At 40.2% G+C, this 18,402-nt stretch overlaps 1 protein-coding gene across 1 annotated transcript in view; it reads right to left on the bottom strand.

The window, feature by feature from the left end:
- CPQ (carboxypeptidase Q) overlaps positions 1 to 18,402 on the bottom strand; it is a 142,727-nt gene that overhangs the window by 117,764 nt on the left and 6,561 nt on the right. Inside the window, exon 2 of the mRNA XM_009638356.2 lies at positions 12,246 to 12,453. Within this exon, the coding sequence (XP_009636651.1) occupies positions 12,246 to 12,453 (208 nt within the window). The remainder of the gene's footprint in view (positions 1 to 12,245; positions 12,454 to 18,402) is intronic.

Genomic DNA, 18,402 nt, shown 5'->3' with positions numbered 1-18,402 from the left:
TCAAGACCCCATGGGGACACAAGGCAGAGTGATGAATGGAACTTCAGAATCCCTGGTTTTAGTTAATTCACATGATTATTCTCCCTCATCTGACAAAAGTATCTTTTGTTGTCCTTTGCACAAATGTCTAGAATCAATCTGGATTTTCCAGAGCTAAATGGTACAAAAGTGTCAGTATCTCTTGTTGAAGTGTATTTTGTGTGCTTCGCAGCCTCCAGCAAACCAAAATGATTAATTTAAAATAGAAGTAAGTAAATCCAGAAACTATGTGGTTCCCTTCTGTTTCTCGTTCTTAGAATAAATGTTCTTTTGTGATGACAGTAGATTAAAAATCCAGGAATTGCAGTCAAAGCTCAACCCTGCTTCATGAACAGAAACATATCAAAGACAACCCCACTCTGTTTCACAGGGTATTTGCAATGTTCATATTAGACAGCCAATGCAGAAGTGCTGCGGACAGTGACAAAGCAAGCAAGGTGACAGTTTAGCAGAAGTCACAGACCCTAGTCTCCCAGCCAGCTAATGACATATGGGAACGATCTGTAAATACCAACCCAAAGGTCAGATTTAAAAAGGAAAGGTGGAAGAGAACAAAGCTACAGCTTTAGGTTTCCACTGTCCTCCTAAATACAGAAACAAAATGAGAGAAAGTGTAAGGTGCCTGAAGGAGGACAACAGGCGAGTAATCAAAGCTGGCATCGCTGGCTGAGCAGGGACGGGAGTTGGCACCTCTCATTTAATAAACCAGATGGAGAAGGATTTTCACCATTTAGCCCTACCCTGCAGGCAAGACCAAAGGATTAGTATTTGATGCAGCAAGATGGACATGATAAGAGAGAGGCTCAGGTGACTGATTGGATTTGAAGGGGAAAACAAAGCTGGAGAAAAGGATTAAAGTAATTGAAATGGTTACACTTACAAGGCACAAGACATTACTTCTACAGGGAAGAGCCCATTATTACTGCTGGCCATCAACACCAGGCTACATTTGGAAAACAATTCTAAGCAACAACTGTGGAATAATTGGCTCTCACTTCCTAAAAACACCAGTCAAAATTTGTGTGCCATAAATACGGGGTTTCATCGTACAAACAGGTCTAGCTCATCATGTTTAAATGCCTCACCTGAGAGTAGAGCTAACACAGCAGGGTGAGGCCATCCTATGTGAAGACAACACTTAATGAAATAACACAGAAACAGTCTACTATATGGACAAGCCCCAAGCAAGACTGTGGGAAGTGGAAGAACCAGCGAAAACGAGAGCCCCCCTGCCCCCTGAAAAACAATACAAGCATTCTTGTAAAGAGAAATCATAATATGTTGGAGCAAACCATACACATTTGCTCACATGTTTAAGCAAACAAGGCAAAACAAAACGAGGAATTAGCATTTCCAAATCCTCTGCATGCCTGGGGCATAAACCAGAGAGACTGTGGATATTAACAGTTCACTAGCACATTAAGTGTATTTTTTAAATGGCACTTACATTTGTCTGCCTGTTTGTTTTACACGACACAAGTAAAAGGTTACATATCAAAATAAAACATTTTGTCGTATGCACAAGACAGATTCTGAAGCACACAAATCCAGTCAGAGTCTTACATAAACCTGTGTTCACTTTTAGAAATCAGCAGTAAACCTTGAAAAGAATACTTCAGATATTTTACAGCAGTTGCAACATGTTTCATAAATAAAACTTTAATAGATACATGCTAAAACTGTTCTGTAACATAGAGATAATTTTTAGTAACATCATCAGATGAAAAACAATACCAAATATATTCTGAAAAAGTATCTTGAGTAATACAGGAATTAGAAACAATACTCAGTGGGAAGTACAAACTGGAAAACCATTTATAAGACAGGAAAATAACAAAGTTGGGTAGGCAGGTGAATCTATACAGTAGACCTCTGTACAAGCTGCTTCAGCTTTGCCTGGACCAAAATCAAAAAGTGAGTTGCTGTGTACCTTGAAATTAATGGAGTTAATCCTAGAAACAGAGCCTTTACTCTCTTTTTTCCTTTTTTTTTTTTAATTAATGAAAAAAGGAGAGTATTAGGCTAGGATTCCCCAAACATCAACTCTGTACCACTCTGGCACAACCATTCTGGTACTATTTAATCTCTTCCAGTTGTCCAGAGCAATGTGCTCATGTGCTCTGGAGATGAACACTCCAGATAAAGTCCTCAGTGCTGCACTTACACAGAAAAACCACACAGAATTACAGAGAAATGAAATGACAGTCCACGTACTTCTCAGATCTTATCAGCAGCTGAAAATAAATACACCCCTCATGAAAATAATTCATTGGCATTGTATTACTCAGATCCCTCTCTTTAATCTTTACCTGCATTTTCATTGGCAGGTTCTCCTTCAGTCCTCTACATTTATGGTCGCCACGTACTAATGAGACACTTGTTGTCAGTGTAATCAAGAAAACTGAATATTGCGAGAACATTAAAACAGAACCTGCAATCGATGGATCAAGACAGATGGATCAAGACAGATGGATCAAATCAGATGGTTCTGAACTTGCTAACAGGGCTTTCATAGGCACCAAAGAAAGACGGAGCTGATTAGGGCAAAACAGGAAATCATGGAAAACCGTTAAAATAGCTGTAACTCCTTGAAGATCAGTACCAGAAACCCAAGACTTGGCAGTTTTCTATGCTCAACATCTTTATATACACAAACCAGTAATGCAAAGGCAAAATAAAACTGTTCCTTTAAATCTTACTAACTCCAGAATATTACCAAATCTAATCAGTGGGTGCTTATGGTACCCAAATAAGACCAGAATTAACGCATGTTGTTCATGATACGGGTGGCCATCTAGCCACCAACAAAATGTATGAGTCAGTAATGTTAGGCGAGTGGGTGGGCCAGAAGAGAAGAAAAAAAAAATTGAATGCTACATTGATAAAGGTTTGCCTTGGGAAGCTATTGGTGAGGAATAGAGGATTTCAAAAGGACTGTTATCCTCACCACATCTTTCTGGATAACAGTCTATTGACAAAGATTTTACTAGCTCTTTACCTGCCTCTGCTGAAGTTACAGGACATTGCTTATATTACTAGACACTAAATGGATGAAACTCTTCCCAATTACACGAATATACTCCTGAACAGGAGTAGCCAGAACTAGGAGAAGGTAGAGAAAGCCCTTGTTAGTCTCATCAGCATTTTACTGACTTTGTAAGAAAACAAATATGCCAGATATATGAAATTACCCAGAGGTTTCAGATGTCACATCAAGCCCTGGAAAAAAAAAAGCAGTTACGCAGTTCAAAGCAAAAAGAGCCAAAAAGTTTGGCAAAATCCAGAGACTGGGACTAAAGAAACATCATCTACAGATTTCTCACTACTATGAAGCTACCTGAAATTTGACTCCTTAATTACTGCTCAAACAGCAAGAACCCAGTGTACAATACGATCATCTCCTAAAGCACAGGCTCCATTTCTTCTAAGGACATCTAAATTCCCTTGCTGACAGCTAGGATTTGCCCAAAACTCAGCACAAAGGCTACACTACAGAATGCAGTCTGGCATGTTGGCCTTCAGGGAACATAGGAAGGAAAGTAAAAATTAATGAATTGTCAGTCAACAACATATACAGGCATCCTGGAAGGAAAGCCCCTAAGTGCAGGGCAAGAAAATAAATCCCGCAGCACACCAGCAATGCATATCTCTAAGGGCAGCAAGACAACATGCACAGCACTATGAAACACAACTAGAATCTTCCATGAGCTCACCAGAGACTTATAAAACATGGTCTGCTCTTATTTCCTCTTGTTACACCACAAACAAGGGTTTTATCCTTGTTTCCTGGTCCCTTAGAAGGCAATATTGCTGTATCCTATTGCCACAGGATATTGCCTTAGGACAGCCTCTCATTGAGATGTTTCCTATGAACAATGCCTGCTGCTATATTAATCCCGCAAGTGAAAACAGCACTCACAAATAATCCGTCGTGCTTCCTGCTTCCTTCAGTCACGCTCCAGCATCACTGTTACATCTCTACAGTTATCGCCCAGCTTTCTGCCGCCTTTATGCCTCGTGCATTCCCCAAGCCCATGCAAAGCAGACAGAAGATGCTGCCTACTCAGAAGGAGACTACTTTTATAATAATTCTGCAGTGTCAAAAGCGAGCATGCATGGTATCAAGCAAGGGAGAACCAGATTCATCAGTTTTCCAACTCCCTCAGAGATCAATTCTAAACTACCTTGACCACAACTGTATTCTCCTCTCCACTGAAAAGAAAAAAAAAACTCTTCAGTGCACACGTTCACCACTTCAGCCTGTGCGCATAAAACTCACGTGCTAGGGAGGAAAAAACCCCACTTAAAAACCACAAGGCAATAACAAGAACAGGTATTCTGTCACTGGAAGATGGTAATGAGCAAAGGAAGTTTCTCAAACAAATAAATGAAGGCATCAGATCCACACATAATATAGGCAAACTCTTTATTTTCAGTACTTCCATCACAAGCTAGCTCCCTGGAAGCAGGAGGGGTGGCCCTGCTCGTAATAGTATGCACCAGGACCAAAGAACATAGCATTACAAGCAATCAAGGAAAATTCCAGATACCAGCTTAGCACTGTCACATGAAATGGAAAAAAAAGGTAAATATAGTCATTATTTTACTCAAGGAATATAGAAACAGTTTACTTTTACACTCATAGAAATGTCTTGTGTCCCAGACATCCTTTGAAAAACATCATTTCTGGAAACTTAACCCAGTAACTTTCTCCCTTCAGAACAGATCTTTCTCAGTCCTTTTTCTTGACAAAAAGGCAACCTGGTTTAGCCATTTCTATCAAAAAGTTTTCAATAATACTAAAGTTAGATTTTACATACACATCAGCATCAAGGAGACCTATTTGGCTGACATGCAGTGAATATCCCTAAGTTTGTCCTCCCAGACTTAGAGAAAGCCTTGGCTCTGTCCCTGCGCTCCCTCTTGGAATTGCCATTTGATAATCAAGAGCCACAACCTGTACTGATGAAGTGAATCTTCGTATCACAGAGGGCACCTCTGGCCACTACAACAGAAATTACACCATAAACAGTTTAAATTATTATACAGATGATGTGACCTTCTTATTGGTCTCAGGTGGTACATCCATATTAGCCTTTTAGTTTGAATAAAGAATGAGCTTTTGATGCGAACCTCCCAAAATCCTTGGCTGCCCGATTACCAAGCGTTCTCTCAGCACCAGTGCTAGATTCCTTTCTGATGAAATTCCTTTCTGATGAAACCAAACCAGATGATGCGCTCAATAAGTGCACCTAGCACAGCCCAACCTCTAACACATGCACAGTCTCAGCTGTTGCACCTAAATCTTTAATTCCAGCTTTATTTTTCTTAGAAAGCCTTTTTTACTTCAATTATGACATTAGATGGAAAAACTGCATTGCAACACAAGAATTTTTGTTTTGAAAGATGTAAAAATGACTTGCAATTAGAAGAGGAAAAAGTCTGGACAACCAGTAAAGTATTTTCCCTAATTCCAAGGGAACAAGACACAAGATTATTTCATTAACCAAAAAACAAGGAAGCAGGTTTACAGACGGACTAAAATACAACCCACCCCTGCAGACTTGAGAGCCCAAGGCTAGCTTAATTAGAAGCAAAGAAAAATTGAGAGGACTGAACAGAACTGCAGGAAATTAACTCACATACCACATGTGCTAACAGGCCAGAGTAACTGCAGATTCCTGAACTGACACAGCACTTAGAGAGGGACCAAAATTCAAACGCACCCAGGATACTTGCAGCTCACGCACACTAAGCCTGTACATGGGGCTGGAGATGTTACGTGTCAGCTTCTCTCCAGCTTCGCGTCCTGTGAGCATCAGCCAGGCTGGCCCCTGACCACGGCCAAATACTCCACTGAGGTTGCACGGCTTCAGCCGCCCAAAAAATCACATAGATAGCAGGATGCTACAGGCAGATCAGAAAAAGGTGCATATGAGTGTTGGGGGATGTTGTGCTTTAAGCCCAGTCGGCAACTAAGCAGCACACAGCTAGTCGCTCACCCTCCCTCCTGCCCTGGTGGGATGGGGAAGAATCAGAAAAGAAAAAGTAAAACCCATGGGCTGAGATAAAGACAGTTTAATAGGACAGCAAAGGAAGACAATAATAATAATAATTATAATTATAATAGAATATACAAAACAAGTGATACGCAATGCAATTGCTCACCACCTGCTAACCGATGCCCCACCAGTCCCCAAGCAGCAATTGCTGCCCTCCAACCAACTCTCCCCAGTTTATGTACTGAGCATGACGTCCTATGGTCTGGAATAGCCCTTTGGCCAGTTGAGGTCAGCTGTCCTGGCCATGCCCCCTGCCAGCTTTTTGTGCACCTGGCAGAGCAGGGGAAGCTGAGAAGTCCTTGACTTAGTGTAAGCCCTGCTTAGCAACAACTAAACCATCAGGGTGTTATCAGCATTCTTCTCATCCTAAATCCAAAACACAGCGCTATGCCAGCTACCAGGAAGAAAATTAATTCTATCCCAGCTGAAACCGGGACAGAGAAACAGAAGGAAGTGAAGCAAAAACTTACAAAAACTAATTACCCAAAACTTCTACTTCATTTTGTACAGTTTCGTTCTTTTCCTTTCAACCGGTGCCAGAGGCAGCAAACAATCTTAAACTCAAATGCCCAAAGAAAGCTAATTTTTTAAGTTGAGCAGCAATTTGGATGATGAGTCCCACGCTACAACAGAGAGCCTCACTGAAGGAAAAGTGATTGCAAACCTAAGTCCTATTTTGTGCTACCATAGGCTTGCTTGTTCACAGCAATTCCTTTGTTCATTAAATAACCAAACTGAAAAAAGACAGTAAAAATGAAGCGGTTAGCTAAAGAGCTCCTGAATTTTAGGATGTAGGTTAGTTTTAGAAATTTACACACAGGTCAAGATTTTTTGGCTGAAAATAATATCTGGTGGTCCAGGCCATTTAATGGGTAACAAGGGCAGCCTTCTAGGGCAAAATGACCTGTCTCACCTGCTTGACTCCCAAGCCATGATACACGGAAGGGAATACAGGTCTGCTAGGTAGACCACATGCACCCAGAGCGATAAGAGATGCTCAGGACTTGACCTACAGCTCATGATCAGACTGGGCTCACACATAAATCTTAGCCATTGCTTACCAGCTGAAATACAATCCCACACGGACACAGCACTGCTTCCCCTCTATGGACAGCAGAAGGGGTCATAGGAAGAAAGATGCCTAAGATGGTAGCAAAAAATTATGTATACTGGCATTCAGTGTGGAAAAAGGGGCAGAAGAGGAGGGAAAGGAGCCTTCAAGGCTCATGACACAAACAGAGGATACAGTATTTCAAAGACAAAACATCAGTTTTCAAGGCCAGATGCATCTCTCTGCTATAAAAAACAAATACAAGCAAAAGAAATCCTACCAAAGCTACCGTACCATCCCAGATTTCAGAAAATGTGGCAGAATAAGCAGAAAAAGTTGAGTATCTCTGCTACTAGTGATGTGAATAAGCCCTTACTTCCTCAGACATGGAGTTTTAGGGAAAGGAGGAAGCTGTCCTTAGCAGGCAAGTCTCAAATCTAGAACCAAAGGCAGCAGACCAAGCCTTAGAAAGAGGTAAGGTGGTAAGAAGTCACTGGGCTAGCACCTGAGAGCTGAAAAATTACATTAACTCAGCTACAACGCCATGAGATTAAGAAAGGAATTAATTGTTTAAAAAGCAATGAAGAATAAAAGGAAAAACAGGAGAGGAAAAGAAAATGCACTTTGAGAGTACAACATATATACACAAAGGCATACACTACTATGCATGGTAGAAGAAAATAAACCAACTGAGGATACAAAAAGAGGAACTTAGGACAAAGGAAAAGCAAGTTTTTCAAATTCAGCTTTCATCCCGACACAGCTTTTGATTAGAGGTACTAGAGCTTCACAAGCAGCCATTGTGTCTTGGCCATCTGAAGCTTGAAGAAGGGGAGAGAAAGCAAAGGAAATTACTTATTTCAGCTAAGTATAAGATGCTGAATTCAGCTCAAAAAGAGAAGAACTTGACCAAATGTGTGTCCTTGTTAACAGTCTCCAGGCTGTGTCAAAGTACTACTTGGCCTATTTTGGCCTTGTAATATGTTCCCTGTTGGATTTCTTACATATTGGAGAAATTGTTCTGCAGCATTTAAAAAAATAATTGGGCTCTTGGCATTTATTTCTGAGGATTCTTGGGAACACTCCTTTTGAATTCTTAAAAGACATTTGATTTTGCTTCTTTCTAGAGCCCTTGAAGGGGTTATTATTACAAGACACAGTCTTGTAAAGTTTATTACAGACTTTATCTAATCTGTGGTTCTTGAAGAACAGGATTTACTTGTAATTTTAGATTCAGAAGAGTATATTCACCACAGGATAAACACTGGACCATTTCAATAGCTAAAGGATACCTTTTATCTATAAAATGTTCTAAAACTGTACAGCTAGGAAGCAAAATCCAAAGACTTATGGCTAGCTTATTACAACCGCATTTTTAACCATGCTTGTAAATTGAGTATTTTTGCTGCAGAAAACATCCACTACCAACTGGGAAATACTCATCAGTTTATTCTACACAACAGTAAACGTATGTGTTACTTTAACTTGTACAACACCATTAATCACAGCATAGTCAAGCTATTAAAGCAAAAAAAGTCAGTATCTGGATTTCTCCAAAAGCCAAATACTATGGATACTGTTGACTGATTACAGTAATACGTGTTATTTGAGGAGGTTCATTAAAAAATAGTTCTGTTACTCTTAACTCCTAATATCCATGTTTAGATTTTTTCACCACCAAATTGCCAGTGCTTCAGGAAATTGTTTCTGGGGAAAAGGCTGTCATACACACACCATTTGGGGGGAGGGCAAGGAAAATTATGTACCTGTTACAGTGACTTTCTCCTTAGTAACAAAACTCACTCTTACATGATACCTATAAAGTAGCAAGAGAATTATTTGACTAACAGAACATAGGGACAATGCCACAAGACACAACTGCCAGGCAGCATGGTAATACCAACCAGGTAACTACTGTCATCTCTTCATAGGCCAAGGGAGATGCTGATGCTATTTTATTTCCTATTCATTTATCATTTCTGTCCTAAGTAAATGAATCCAGTCCTTGAAACTCAACCACAAATCCTCAAGTCCATCACTGTCAGCGATAAGTTGGCATGAGCCATAATACAAATACAGCTATGAGTTTTCCTGAGTACATTCAAGTTCATTCCTTCTTGTCCTCATTCAGAGTTGGGATGCCTGAGTCCCTAAGAGGTCTCGTTCACTCCATAGCTATATTACCATACCTTTAAGAAAAAATAAGCTGCCCACATAATCTCTGCTCAAAGCTTCCCACTTTTTGCCCTTGACAATGTGGCAGCTGCTTGCCATCTCTGGAACAAGGAACAGACACCAAGCTGCCAGCAAGAGAGCACTGCTTTAATTCATGTTGTGATTTTACCAACTCTGTCTTGTCAGTAAGCTTTAATAACCATCCCTAATAAGCCTAAAATGTTAATCTACTAGAAAGTACCTAGTTTTAACCTGTCTATATTATTCACATTGTACGATCACCTAGAAACCACACTACAAAGTGGCTTCCATTGTTCCAGGCAGCTTAATTCATTGCAAATAGAATAAGCAAATAACAGTGACGCCCTGCCCAAAAGGGGTTGAAATCTTAAAAAAAAAACAACCAAACAAAAAACCCACACAAACAAAACAAACCACACCAAAGCTGATATAGTTTAGGGAAAATTGTGAAGTTCCACCCTTCATTCACCTGAGGAAAGTGGGATAGTGCAGTATCAGAAGGAGGATACTTTTCTCTAAGATGCTTCCAGCATGTTTTGGAGAACTGCCACAATTCCATTAGCAGTTATTCATAATACAGGTGCACGTGTAAACACACAGGCCCAAAAAGTAAAGGTTCTGGTCAACAAAGCAGCAGTATACAAACTGCAAGAATGCAAGACTTTCTTTCACAACACTTAGAAGTCTTCTATCGGCTTGTTACCTTTCATCTCTCAACCTTTTAACACGCTGCTCCCTGCAGCGATGCAGTATTTCCCATCAGTCAATCAAAAAAGGCAAGCAACTTGAACAAACCGGGCCCCAGACACTGACAAGAAGCACCACATCCAGCACAGAGTCCATCCAGCGCAACACATTGGTAGGACAGACAAGGAGACACACAGCTGGTGATTAAGAGAAAACACATGACAAAGCATGGAGATAAGAAAATCCATCCTGCCTACAGCAATACCTATTTTTGGTTAGAAACAAGACAGATTTAGGTATCACGGAGTGGCAGAAGTGACGGACTGGACTTGAATACCCAACTTAGGAGGTATAGGAAAAAAAAGATTAACCAATCCCTCCCCTCACCCAAAAAAACCCTAAGTGAAGGTAAATGAAGAAAGGACAGAAAGTACATTTCATGAAAAAATGCTTCCTGGCAGCATCTACATTTGAAATTGCTTTTGGGAATGATACCTCGGCTCCCAGCCTCGATTAAGGATTCAATACTTCTAAATAAACACACATTTGGCATCTGTTTCTCCTCTCCTTTCATTCAATTCTGAAATAACTGTAATGCCAGTACCCAGACCTAATAAACAGGCTTTACTACCTTCAGTCTCCACCTCTGTTCCTCATCTCTAAATTTTCCATTACGCGTTAAAATACACTTCCATAAATAGTCTGGCCAACAGAAGACACAACGAGTTGCTTTCAAACAAACACCTCTGCAGGGCACCAGAACTAAGGACTGGATAAATCAGTGTTCAGATCACCTTCTCATTTCCAGAATATCAACAAATTATGGATTGCAATATTCTTTGATGATACCAAATACAACTATTTTGAAAACATACCGTTTTTCATAAAACTGGTTTTGAAACGTATTCGACTCTCTAGTCATTATTATTAAATTTATTAGAAAGTTATAGGTATTAGAAAATATATTGTAAACATTGCTACATTCATTGGGTATTAAGAAATACACTTGTATAGTTTGGATACTATCTGAATTCAAAGTACTTTACTTTTGAGAAAGCCTTTTAAACCGGTAATGTTGGCTTCTTTAGGGGAATATGGAGTATACAAAAATGCTATCAGGCAACTACACTGGCAGCAGAGCTGTCCTCCACACATGATCCAATACAGTTAGCTGGCATCACTGCATTTCTCAAACTTTTTGAAGCATCACAAAAGGTGATGCTTGCACACTTTGCATACTGCTGAGATGCGACCACTTATGTTTTGTCTGAAACAGTGGAATCAAGCATGCTTCCAAGTGCCTGTCCCAGCCACTTCCCAGTCCCAGCCTCAAGCAAGACCCAAAGCCATACCACCCTTTCCCACCTACCAGGCCAGACTTCTGTAGAAAGAAAACCTAGGTGCACAGATCAAAAAGAAACCATGACGTTATCCAAACAGAACACAATTCCAGTTTATGATGTGGCACACATATCAGGGTCAGGTTAGCTACCGCCAATGACTCCTCTGTGGGTAGTCACTGGGCAACCACGGGGAGGAATAAATGGCTTGTACTCCTCTGAATATATATTGTCCAAAAAGAGAATGATACTATGAAATACAGCACCTCACAGAAAACTAAAATTGCTCATTTCAGAAACGTAAAATTATATATATAATAAATAACATACTAACACATCTAAACCCACCTAATTTTTAAGAAATCATGATTTCAACCTACCTTATTTAAAAAGCAGAGAGAGAATTACAAACCTCGCTGCTAAAGTGTTCAAAATAATTATCTTCAAAGCAGACTACTTCATTTAGTACAAGTCAGCCTCATGCTAGGAAAATGATAAATGCAATAAAAACTGTACACTTACATTCTAGTCAAATATACAGAATGACCAGTTCATATCACCACTGACAATCTGCTACATGTTGTCACCAAGGACATTTGATTTTGGTTGATCTCAGAATATTTATGGTAGCCTTGAGAATGCAGGAAGGTCTTTAAAACAACTATCATACAAAATTTGGATCAGTAACAAAAAATGAAAACAGTTTGAAAAAATGACAAAGCACAGGGGAAAAGAACTGTTGTGCAGCCAATAGTTTCAAAACCGACACCCACTCGTAACTGGCAACGTTCGCAGAGAACAAAAATGCCTGCCCAGAAATGACTAAAGGCTGAAATGTGAGTCACAGGGAGAAAAGAGAAAAATGCTTACCTATGAATAGAAAAAGAAGCAATGGATCTAATGAGGGATGCCACTGCTCCAACTTTAGCAGCTTCCACTGCTCCCTGTGATCTGTATCGCACAGTTTCGCCATAACTGATGAAAGGTTCATTGTAGACAACAATCTTCCCCTTGGCCTCCTCAGCTCTTTTGTGCAGTTCGTCAAAAGAGGCTACCACTATGACTTCTGCCGTAATTCCTGAAAGAAAGCAGTACAGCAGCTTTAACAGTGTTTTCCTACGACTCTGCTACAACGAAAAGCATGGACTGTGCAGAACACAAGAAATCAGACTTCTTACTGGAAGACTATGTGAAAAATATCATCAGGGCTTGGTACTAAACAGCTGTAATAGCACCCCGAATCAAGTACACACAGTTCCGTGAACCATGGTATCAGGTAGGTATTAAACCGTAACTTGAAGGGCAAGAAGGGTACACAGGGGGAATTCTGTTCTCTGCACATGCTTTAATGCCTCACTGCAATCATTTATAGTACAAAAACGCAAAAGCTGCCTACGGGATTAATAAAAAAAGATAGTAATCTTTTCATGGAATTGTTTTGATATGTTGCTAAACAACTTAGCTTAACGTAAGACAACTGGAAGCACATATTTTTAGACTGAAACACTTAAAAAATTATTTAATCCATAAATGAAATGAAATCAAAACTCTGCAGTTTCAACTAATTTTGCAGTATGCTTATAAATAATAAAAAAAAAAATCTTCATGTTTATTTCAGGAGAATACCACAGTTCTACTGGATCTCCTTCTAGGAGTTTTCCCAGGAACTCATCTTTCCCAGTTATGATACAGAGAACACACGCCAAGTATTTCTGCAGAACTATTCACACATGGTAAGTTAGATCCCACCCAGCTCTTTGTTTTTAATAGTTGGGATAGTTTTAAATTGCTGTATTATCTTACTTGAAAAAACAAAGGATTTTACAGATAAGTTGTTTTTCCCAAAGCCAAAGATTCCTTCTAGCTTTTTAGAACATTAACTAAGGAACTATATTTCACAGCATTTAAGAAATAATTCACTAAAAATTACCACTATACTTAAAATCCAATTCTGTGGATTGGTTACAGAGATAAGTACAAACTGCTTAACAGCATGGGGTGGTACTTTTCTTCTAAATACAGAAGTAGTAATGGATGCCTGAATGTTTAGTGTTGTGTATTTCACCTAAAAGCCACAAAAGACCTCAGTGAAAACTAAAACTAGTAACAAATGTCTAGCAAGGATTTGTCAGAGAAGTCAAACTATCATGTTTTTAAGAAGAAAACGTTTCGCCTTGAAAGTCCTCTTTCATCTCTTTTTTTTTTTTTTTGTAGTATAAGAATTATTTGGGGAAGATTTCAAAGGCTTGTATTTGAGACTGTAATACATGAGAAGAACTGATAGAAAAATAGGAAAATCATCTCTCCCAGCACCAGTGTATCCAGGCTCATGACTTCTTTAAGATCAAACTACAGTATACTGCAAAACTTTAAAGAAACTGTTTCACACAAAAAAGTTTGGTTTCTTAAGAGTGCACCGCTAAGAGGGCAAGGGACATCTACTGCTACAGCAAAAGCCTGTGAGTTTTAGCCACAGAACTAACCTAGTTTGAGAGGTGTAAAAATTTTAACTGAATGACTATTCAGACTCTTAGCTTTACAGAAAGAGGCACGGAGAGCCAAACCAGAGAATCACCTTCAAATTTTACTAGTTGTTGTTGGCAGGTAGGTGAGCGTGCTAACACACTCCAGCTGCTTCTAATGAACTGCAGGTTCAGCTGACTACCTAAGGAGTATCCCAGCGACAGGATCATTCTGGGTATGGAAGCGTGCCACTGGAAATAAAGCCAGGTATCTGCAAAATTTCATTTTCCACAAGAAAAGTCATGGTCTCAGTAGGTTGATACTGCAATCCGTATTTCATATTAGCTCTCCCCAATGCTCCACTGGGATCACACAGCAGGCACTGGAAGGGCACACGTTGTATTAGCGCCCGTTCGTCAAGGGAAGCGAGGAGTGTAACTCTTCTTGGCATTACTTTACTGTATTAATGAACAAACACCAACACTGGATGATTTTTAAAGAATGGTAGAGACAGCTAGCAACTACCTATAATCCCTAAGAAATATCATGGAGAAGTACATTTATGGCCCTCCCTAGAGGACAAGCATCAGGAGTTTGTACAGCGAGCGTTGTGGGAATTAAAGCCAAGGAAAAGAACGCAGAGCTGCAAACTCCAGCCCAGTATCTCTACTTTTGAATGTTCCCAAAGAAGCTAAATAAAGCCATCCTTTGACAAAACAAAACAAAGGTTCTCTCTGCAAGTTTAAATTAACGGCAGCATGGTATACATAAAGCATTAATCACAGTGCTTTCCGTAACAAAATAAAATGTCACTCTTGCATAACTTGTGACTAATTCAACGTCTCATGTGCATTTGAGTTCCATTTTATACCATTTCAGTCTCATCTAATGAAGTGACAAGAACAATGGTTATCTTAAGTAAATATGTGGACACACATACACAAACCACCCTAGGACCTCCTGTGCTGCGTAGTGCTGTGCTTTCTATTGGTGCGTAGCAAGGTGTTGGCAACACACCAGCGTTTTGGCTGCTGCTGAGCAGCGCCTGCACAGCACCAAGGCTGTGCCTCCAACATTCCCCACCACCACCACTGGGCTGGGAAGGGGCAAGATCTTGGGAGGGGACATAGCCAAGACACCTGGTCCAAACTGACCAAAGGGATACTCTGTACCAGATGGCATCGGCTCAGATATAAAAGCTAAGGGAAAAAGAAGAGGAGGGCGGCATTCATTTTTTCATGACATTTTGTCTTCCGGAGCAACTGCTACACATACTGAAGCCCTGCTTCCCAGGAAGTGGCTCGGCATTGCCTGCTAATGGGACCCATGAGGGGTTTTCTCCATCTCATGTTCTCCCCTCCCTGTCCTGCTGAGGAGGGGAGTGATAGAGCGGCTTGGTGGCACCTGGCGTCCAGCCAAGGTCAAACCACTACAGGGAGAAATGAAACAAAAACCCCAACAGTTTATCAGTTTAAGGGGAATGAGTTATTCCTTTTCAAAATGGGAAATGACTCACCTTACTGAGCCTTTAAGCAAATTAACTGACCTCTACTCCTCATCCCTTACCAATTCAGTGCCTCATGGCTCTGCTTCCCATGCCGAAAACTGTTCTCTCTCTTCTTATTCCTGTCATTATCTGATCCAGAGCTTGGCTGTGCGTTATTGAACAGAAGTCTTCAAAAACCCATGTAAGGAGGGAGCCAGATTGCCTGCTTACTTAAGCAAGATACAAAGATTATAACCCACGCAGTCCAAGAGATGAATAGAGCATTTGGGGAATTCGCTAAGTAAAGGGCATGAAGCATACAAGACAGAATTACAAACGTGATAAACTTGGCTGACTATATGAAGCTGAAGACTATTTATGTGTTCTCACCGTGTGAAACATTACGCATATTGTTGCATTGGGCCAGGGAGCAAAAGAATCTATGTAGTACTATGGGCTTCCTCTCATTTCTCATATTAAACAGTGAATTGTACGCTGTTATTCCTCAGAATTAAGGTACAGGAAGGGTGTTAATGGTGGGAACAAGCAGGCAACTTTCAATTGCCAACAAAATTATACATTACAAAGTCCTCCATACATAGAAATGTACGTTTCTATCTAAACACTTGGATATGCCACAACTTTGATGATCTCACTGCCAGTAGAAATAAATGCCACAGTATGAATTAACAAAGACTAAAATCTGTCACAGGCAGGATTAAGGCAAGACTGACTACAGTTACTCTTTATTAGCTACAGAAAGTCCAATTTTATATACATATATATAAAAGCACCTGTAAATCAGCTGTCTGCAACACTGCCATATATCAGAAGTCTGATTCTTGGCATGAACAATTCTGGCTGGGAGTCACCTCCACACCTGCTTACCTGCCAGCAATCACGCCAGAAGTAGGTTAGTTCAAAGGGAATTCCCCACAAGATAACTTATTCTCGCCAAGATTAAATGCAGTGAACGTTTAAGCCATTTTAGTATCTGGAGCTATGCATCTGTCTGTGTTAGCAACAGGCTTCAGAGAAGAGTAAGAAAAAAAGGAAAATCCACCCTATTATCAGATTTTCAAAACTGATGAATCTCTATTAAAACATCAAGGAAACTTCATACATAATATTGTTGCTGTTCTTGGCCACACCAGGGCAAGACATGGCAAGGTTTTATCATATTGAGCATCAGGAATTCCTGAGATTCGGGAACCCAGTCTTTATTGGTTTCTATTTATTACTATCCTAGAAACACTCAGCTCATAAACCCACAGAGATTCACCTAGTTAGTTACAATCAAATGCTGTATTAAAAGAAGAATTTAGCAAAGGCAGAAAGAAATACCATTTGTTTGATCTCACTGGATACTAATTTCCTGATTACTCAGTTATGGCCTTACTCTCCTCTTTTTTTCCCCTTGTCTCATTTTTGTCATCCAGTTAACAGCAACAGTCCCTTGGAGATCTAGTTACAAAACCAAATGCAGCCATCATTAATTTGACAATAATTTTTTTCAATAACAGCAAGTGACCAATTCACCCCTATGTACCTTCCAAACTTCATTACTTCACACTGTGTTAACATAAGAATTATGATTTCTCTTACAAATCACACTATGGATCAGCAATACTGCTGATCCACATGCACGGAAGCTGCCACTGTCAAATAAACTGATGGGCAAGGCAGTTCTTGCTTAAAACAATTACAATGCAGCATTTTTAGGTGTAGACACAACAAAACTGGAAACTACATCAACTAAGTCTCTGCTAAACTTCCCCATGTGTTACATATTTAAAATTTTTGCATCCTAAGCATAAAATACTGCCTGAAGTATCAACACAAAAAGTCAACACCACGTCTAACTGTTCTGGTACTGCTGGAGATTTTGAAATGGGGGAAAAACATATCTGAAACACATCCTGGCCTCTGCGGTCATGAGAGCAAGAGGGAGACAGAGTGCTACCTCCCCATTCATCAGAACCAGGTATCAGGACACCAGGACCAGGAAATCAAGACACTTCTTCATGGTAGGAAGAAGATAAAGGAAGAGTAGGAGCAGCAGCACACCACGAGAGCAGTGCATGAAGCCTACCTGATAATTGCAGCCCTGCCTCACAGACCGTGTTGATTCCCTTGTTTCTTGTTTACTGGATGGCTGCCACTTCTCAGATTTCTCCATTTCCACCTCAGCTCTCCCACAAAGCTCATTTAGCCTGGAAGCTGCCACATCAAGGTATACTGTATTCCATGCTGACCCTAAGCACATGCAGGTGGTAGCCCCAAGCTTTTCTAACCTTAGCCTAGCTAATCCATTTGTACTTCAGACTTGGCCACCTCCCCAGGATAAAAGTACCATGCATGCCTCTACTTCTTTCAGAAATCACCCACATGCACTGTCCTGTGCCTGTTTCTTTCACAGAGTCACAGAGAACCTAGAATTATTTTTTTTCACGGGTCACAGGAAAGAGCTGCACATACAAAGCAATAAATGTAGCAGCTGGGATGTGCATTTCTCCTGTACAAATGGCAGTCTTGGACCCTGCCTGCCACATCACCCTGCCCAGAACCAGAACATGTGCCAGGATCAATACTCCTGCATGAGGATGTAAGAAGCATGCAACAGGGAAAAAGTAGATATATATGTCTGGAGATAAGGAGGAAAGGTAGCTGCTGACACAGGTCCAAGAAAAGAAGGTTCTGTGGAGTAGAGGGAAAAGGCATTCTTGACATTCTTGACAGTCAAGAAAAGACATTCTTGAAAGCCAAGTAAGTTTAGGGACCTGGCATTATATCCTATTTGGGTTCAGCATCCTCTAAAATCAGCCCATAAAACATTCTTCCCCTCAACTTCTGTCTTACCTCTTTTAAAAACATGTTGCTTTTCAGCTCTCTCCAGGAATTAGTCCAGCTTTCTCCCAACGCCCCTCATAATTCAACAAGATTTTCAGACAAACAATCTCAAATTCTGGGTCCATAATGAACTCATCATATTAAGGCTTGGTGTCAGGCTGAAGCAAATGAAAGATTCTTATCATCACTTTTCTTTTTCTCCCTCAAAAATTATTAGTGTGTACTAAA

This window comes from Egretta garzetta, unplaced genomic scaffold (genome assembly GCF_000687185.1).
Source record: "Egretta garzetta isolate BGI_Z169 unplaced genomic scaffold, ASM68718v1 scaffold154, whole genome shotgun sequence".
Lineage (NCBI taxonomy): Eukaryota > Metazoa > Chordata > Aves > Pelecaniformes > Ardeidae > Egretta > Egretta garzetta.
The sequence above is the reverse complement of the archived record's forward strand: the minus strand, read 5'-3'. Positions and strand labels throughout refer to the sequence as shown.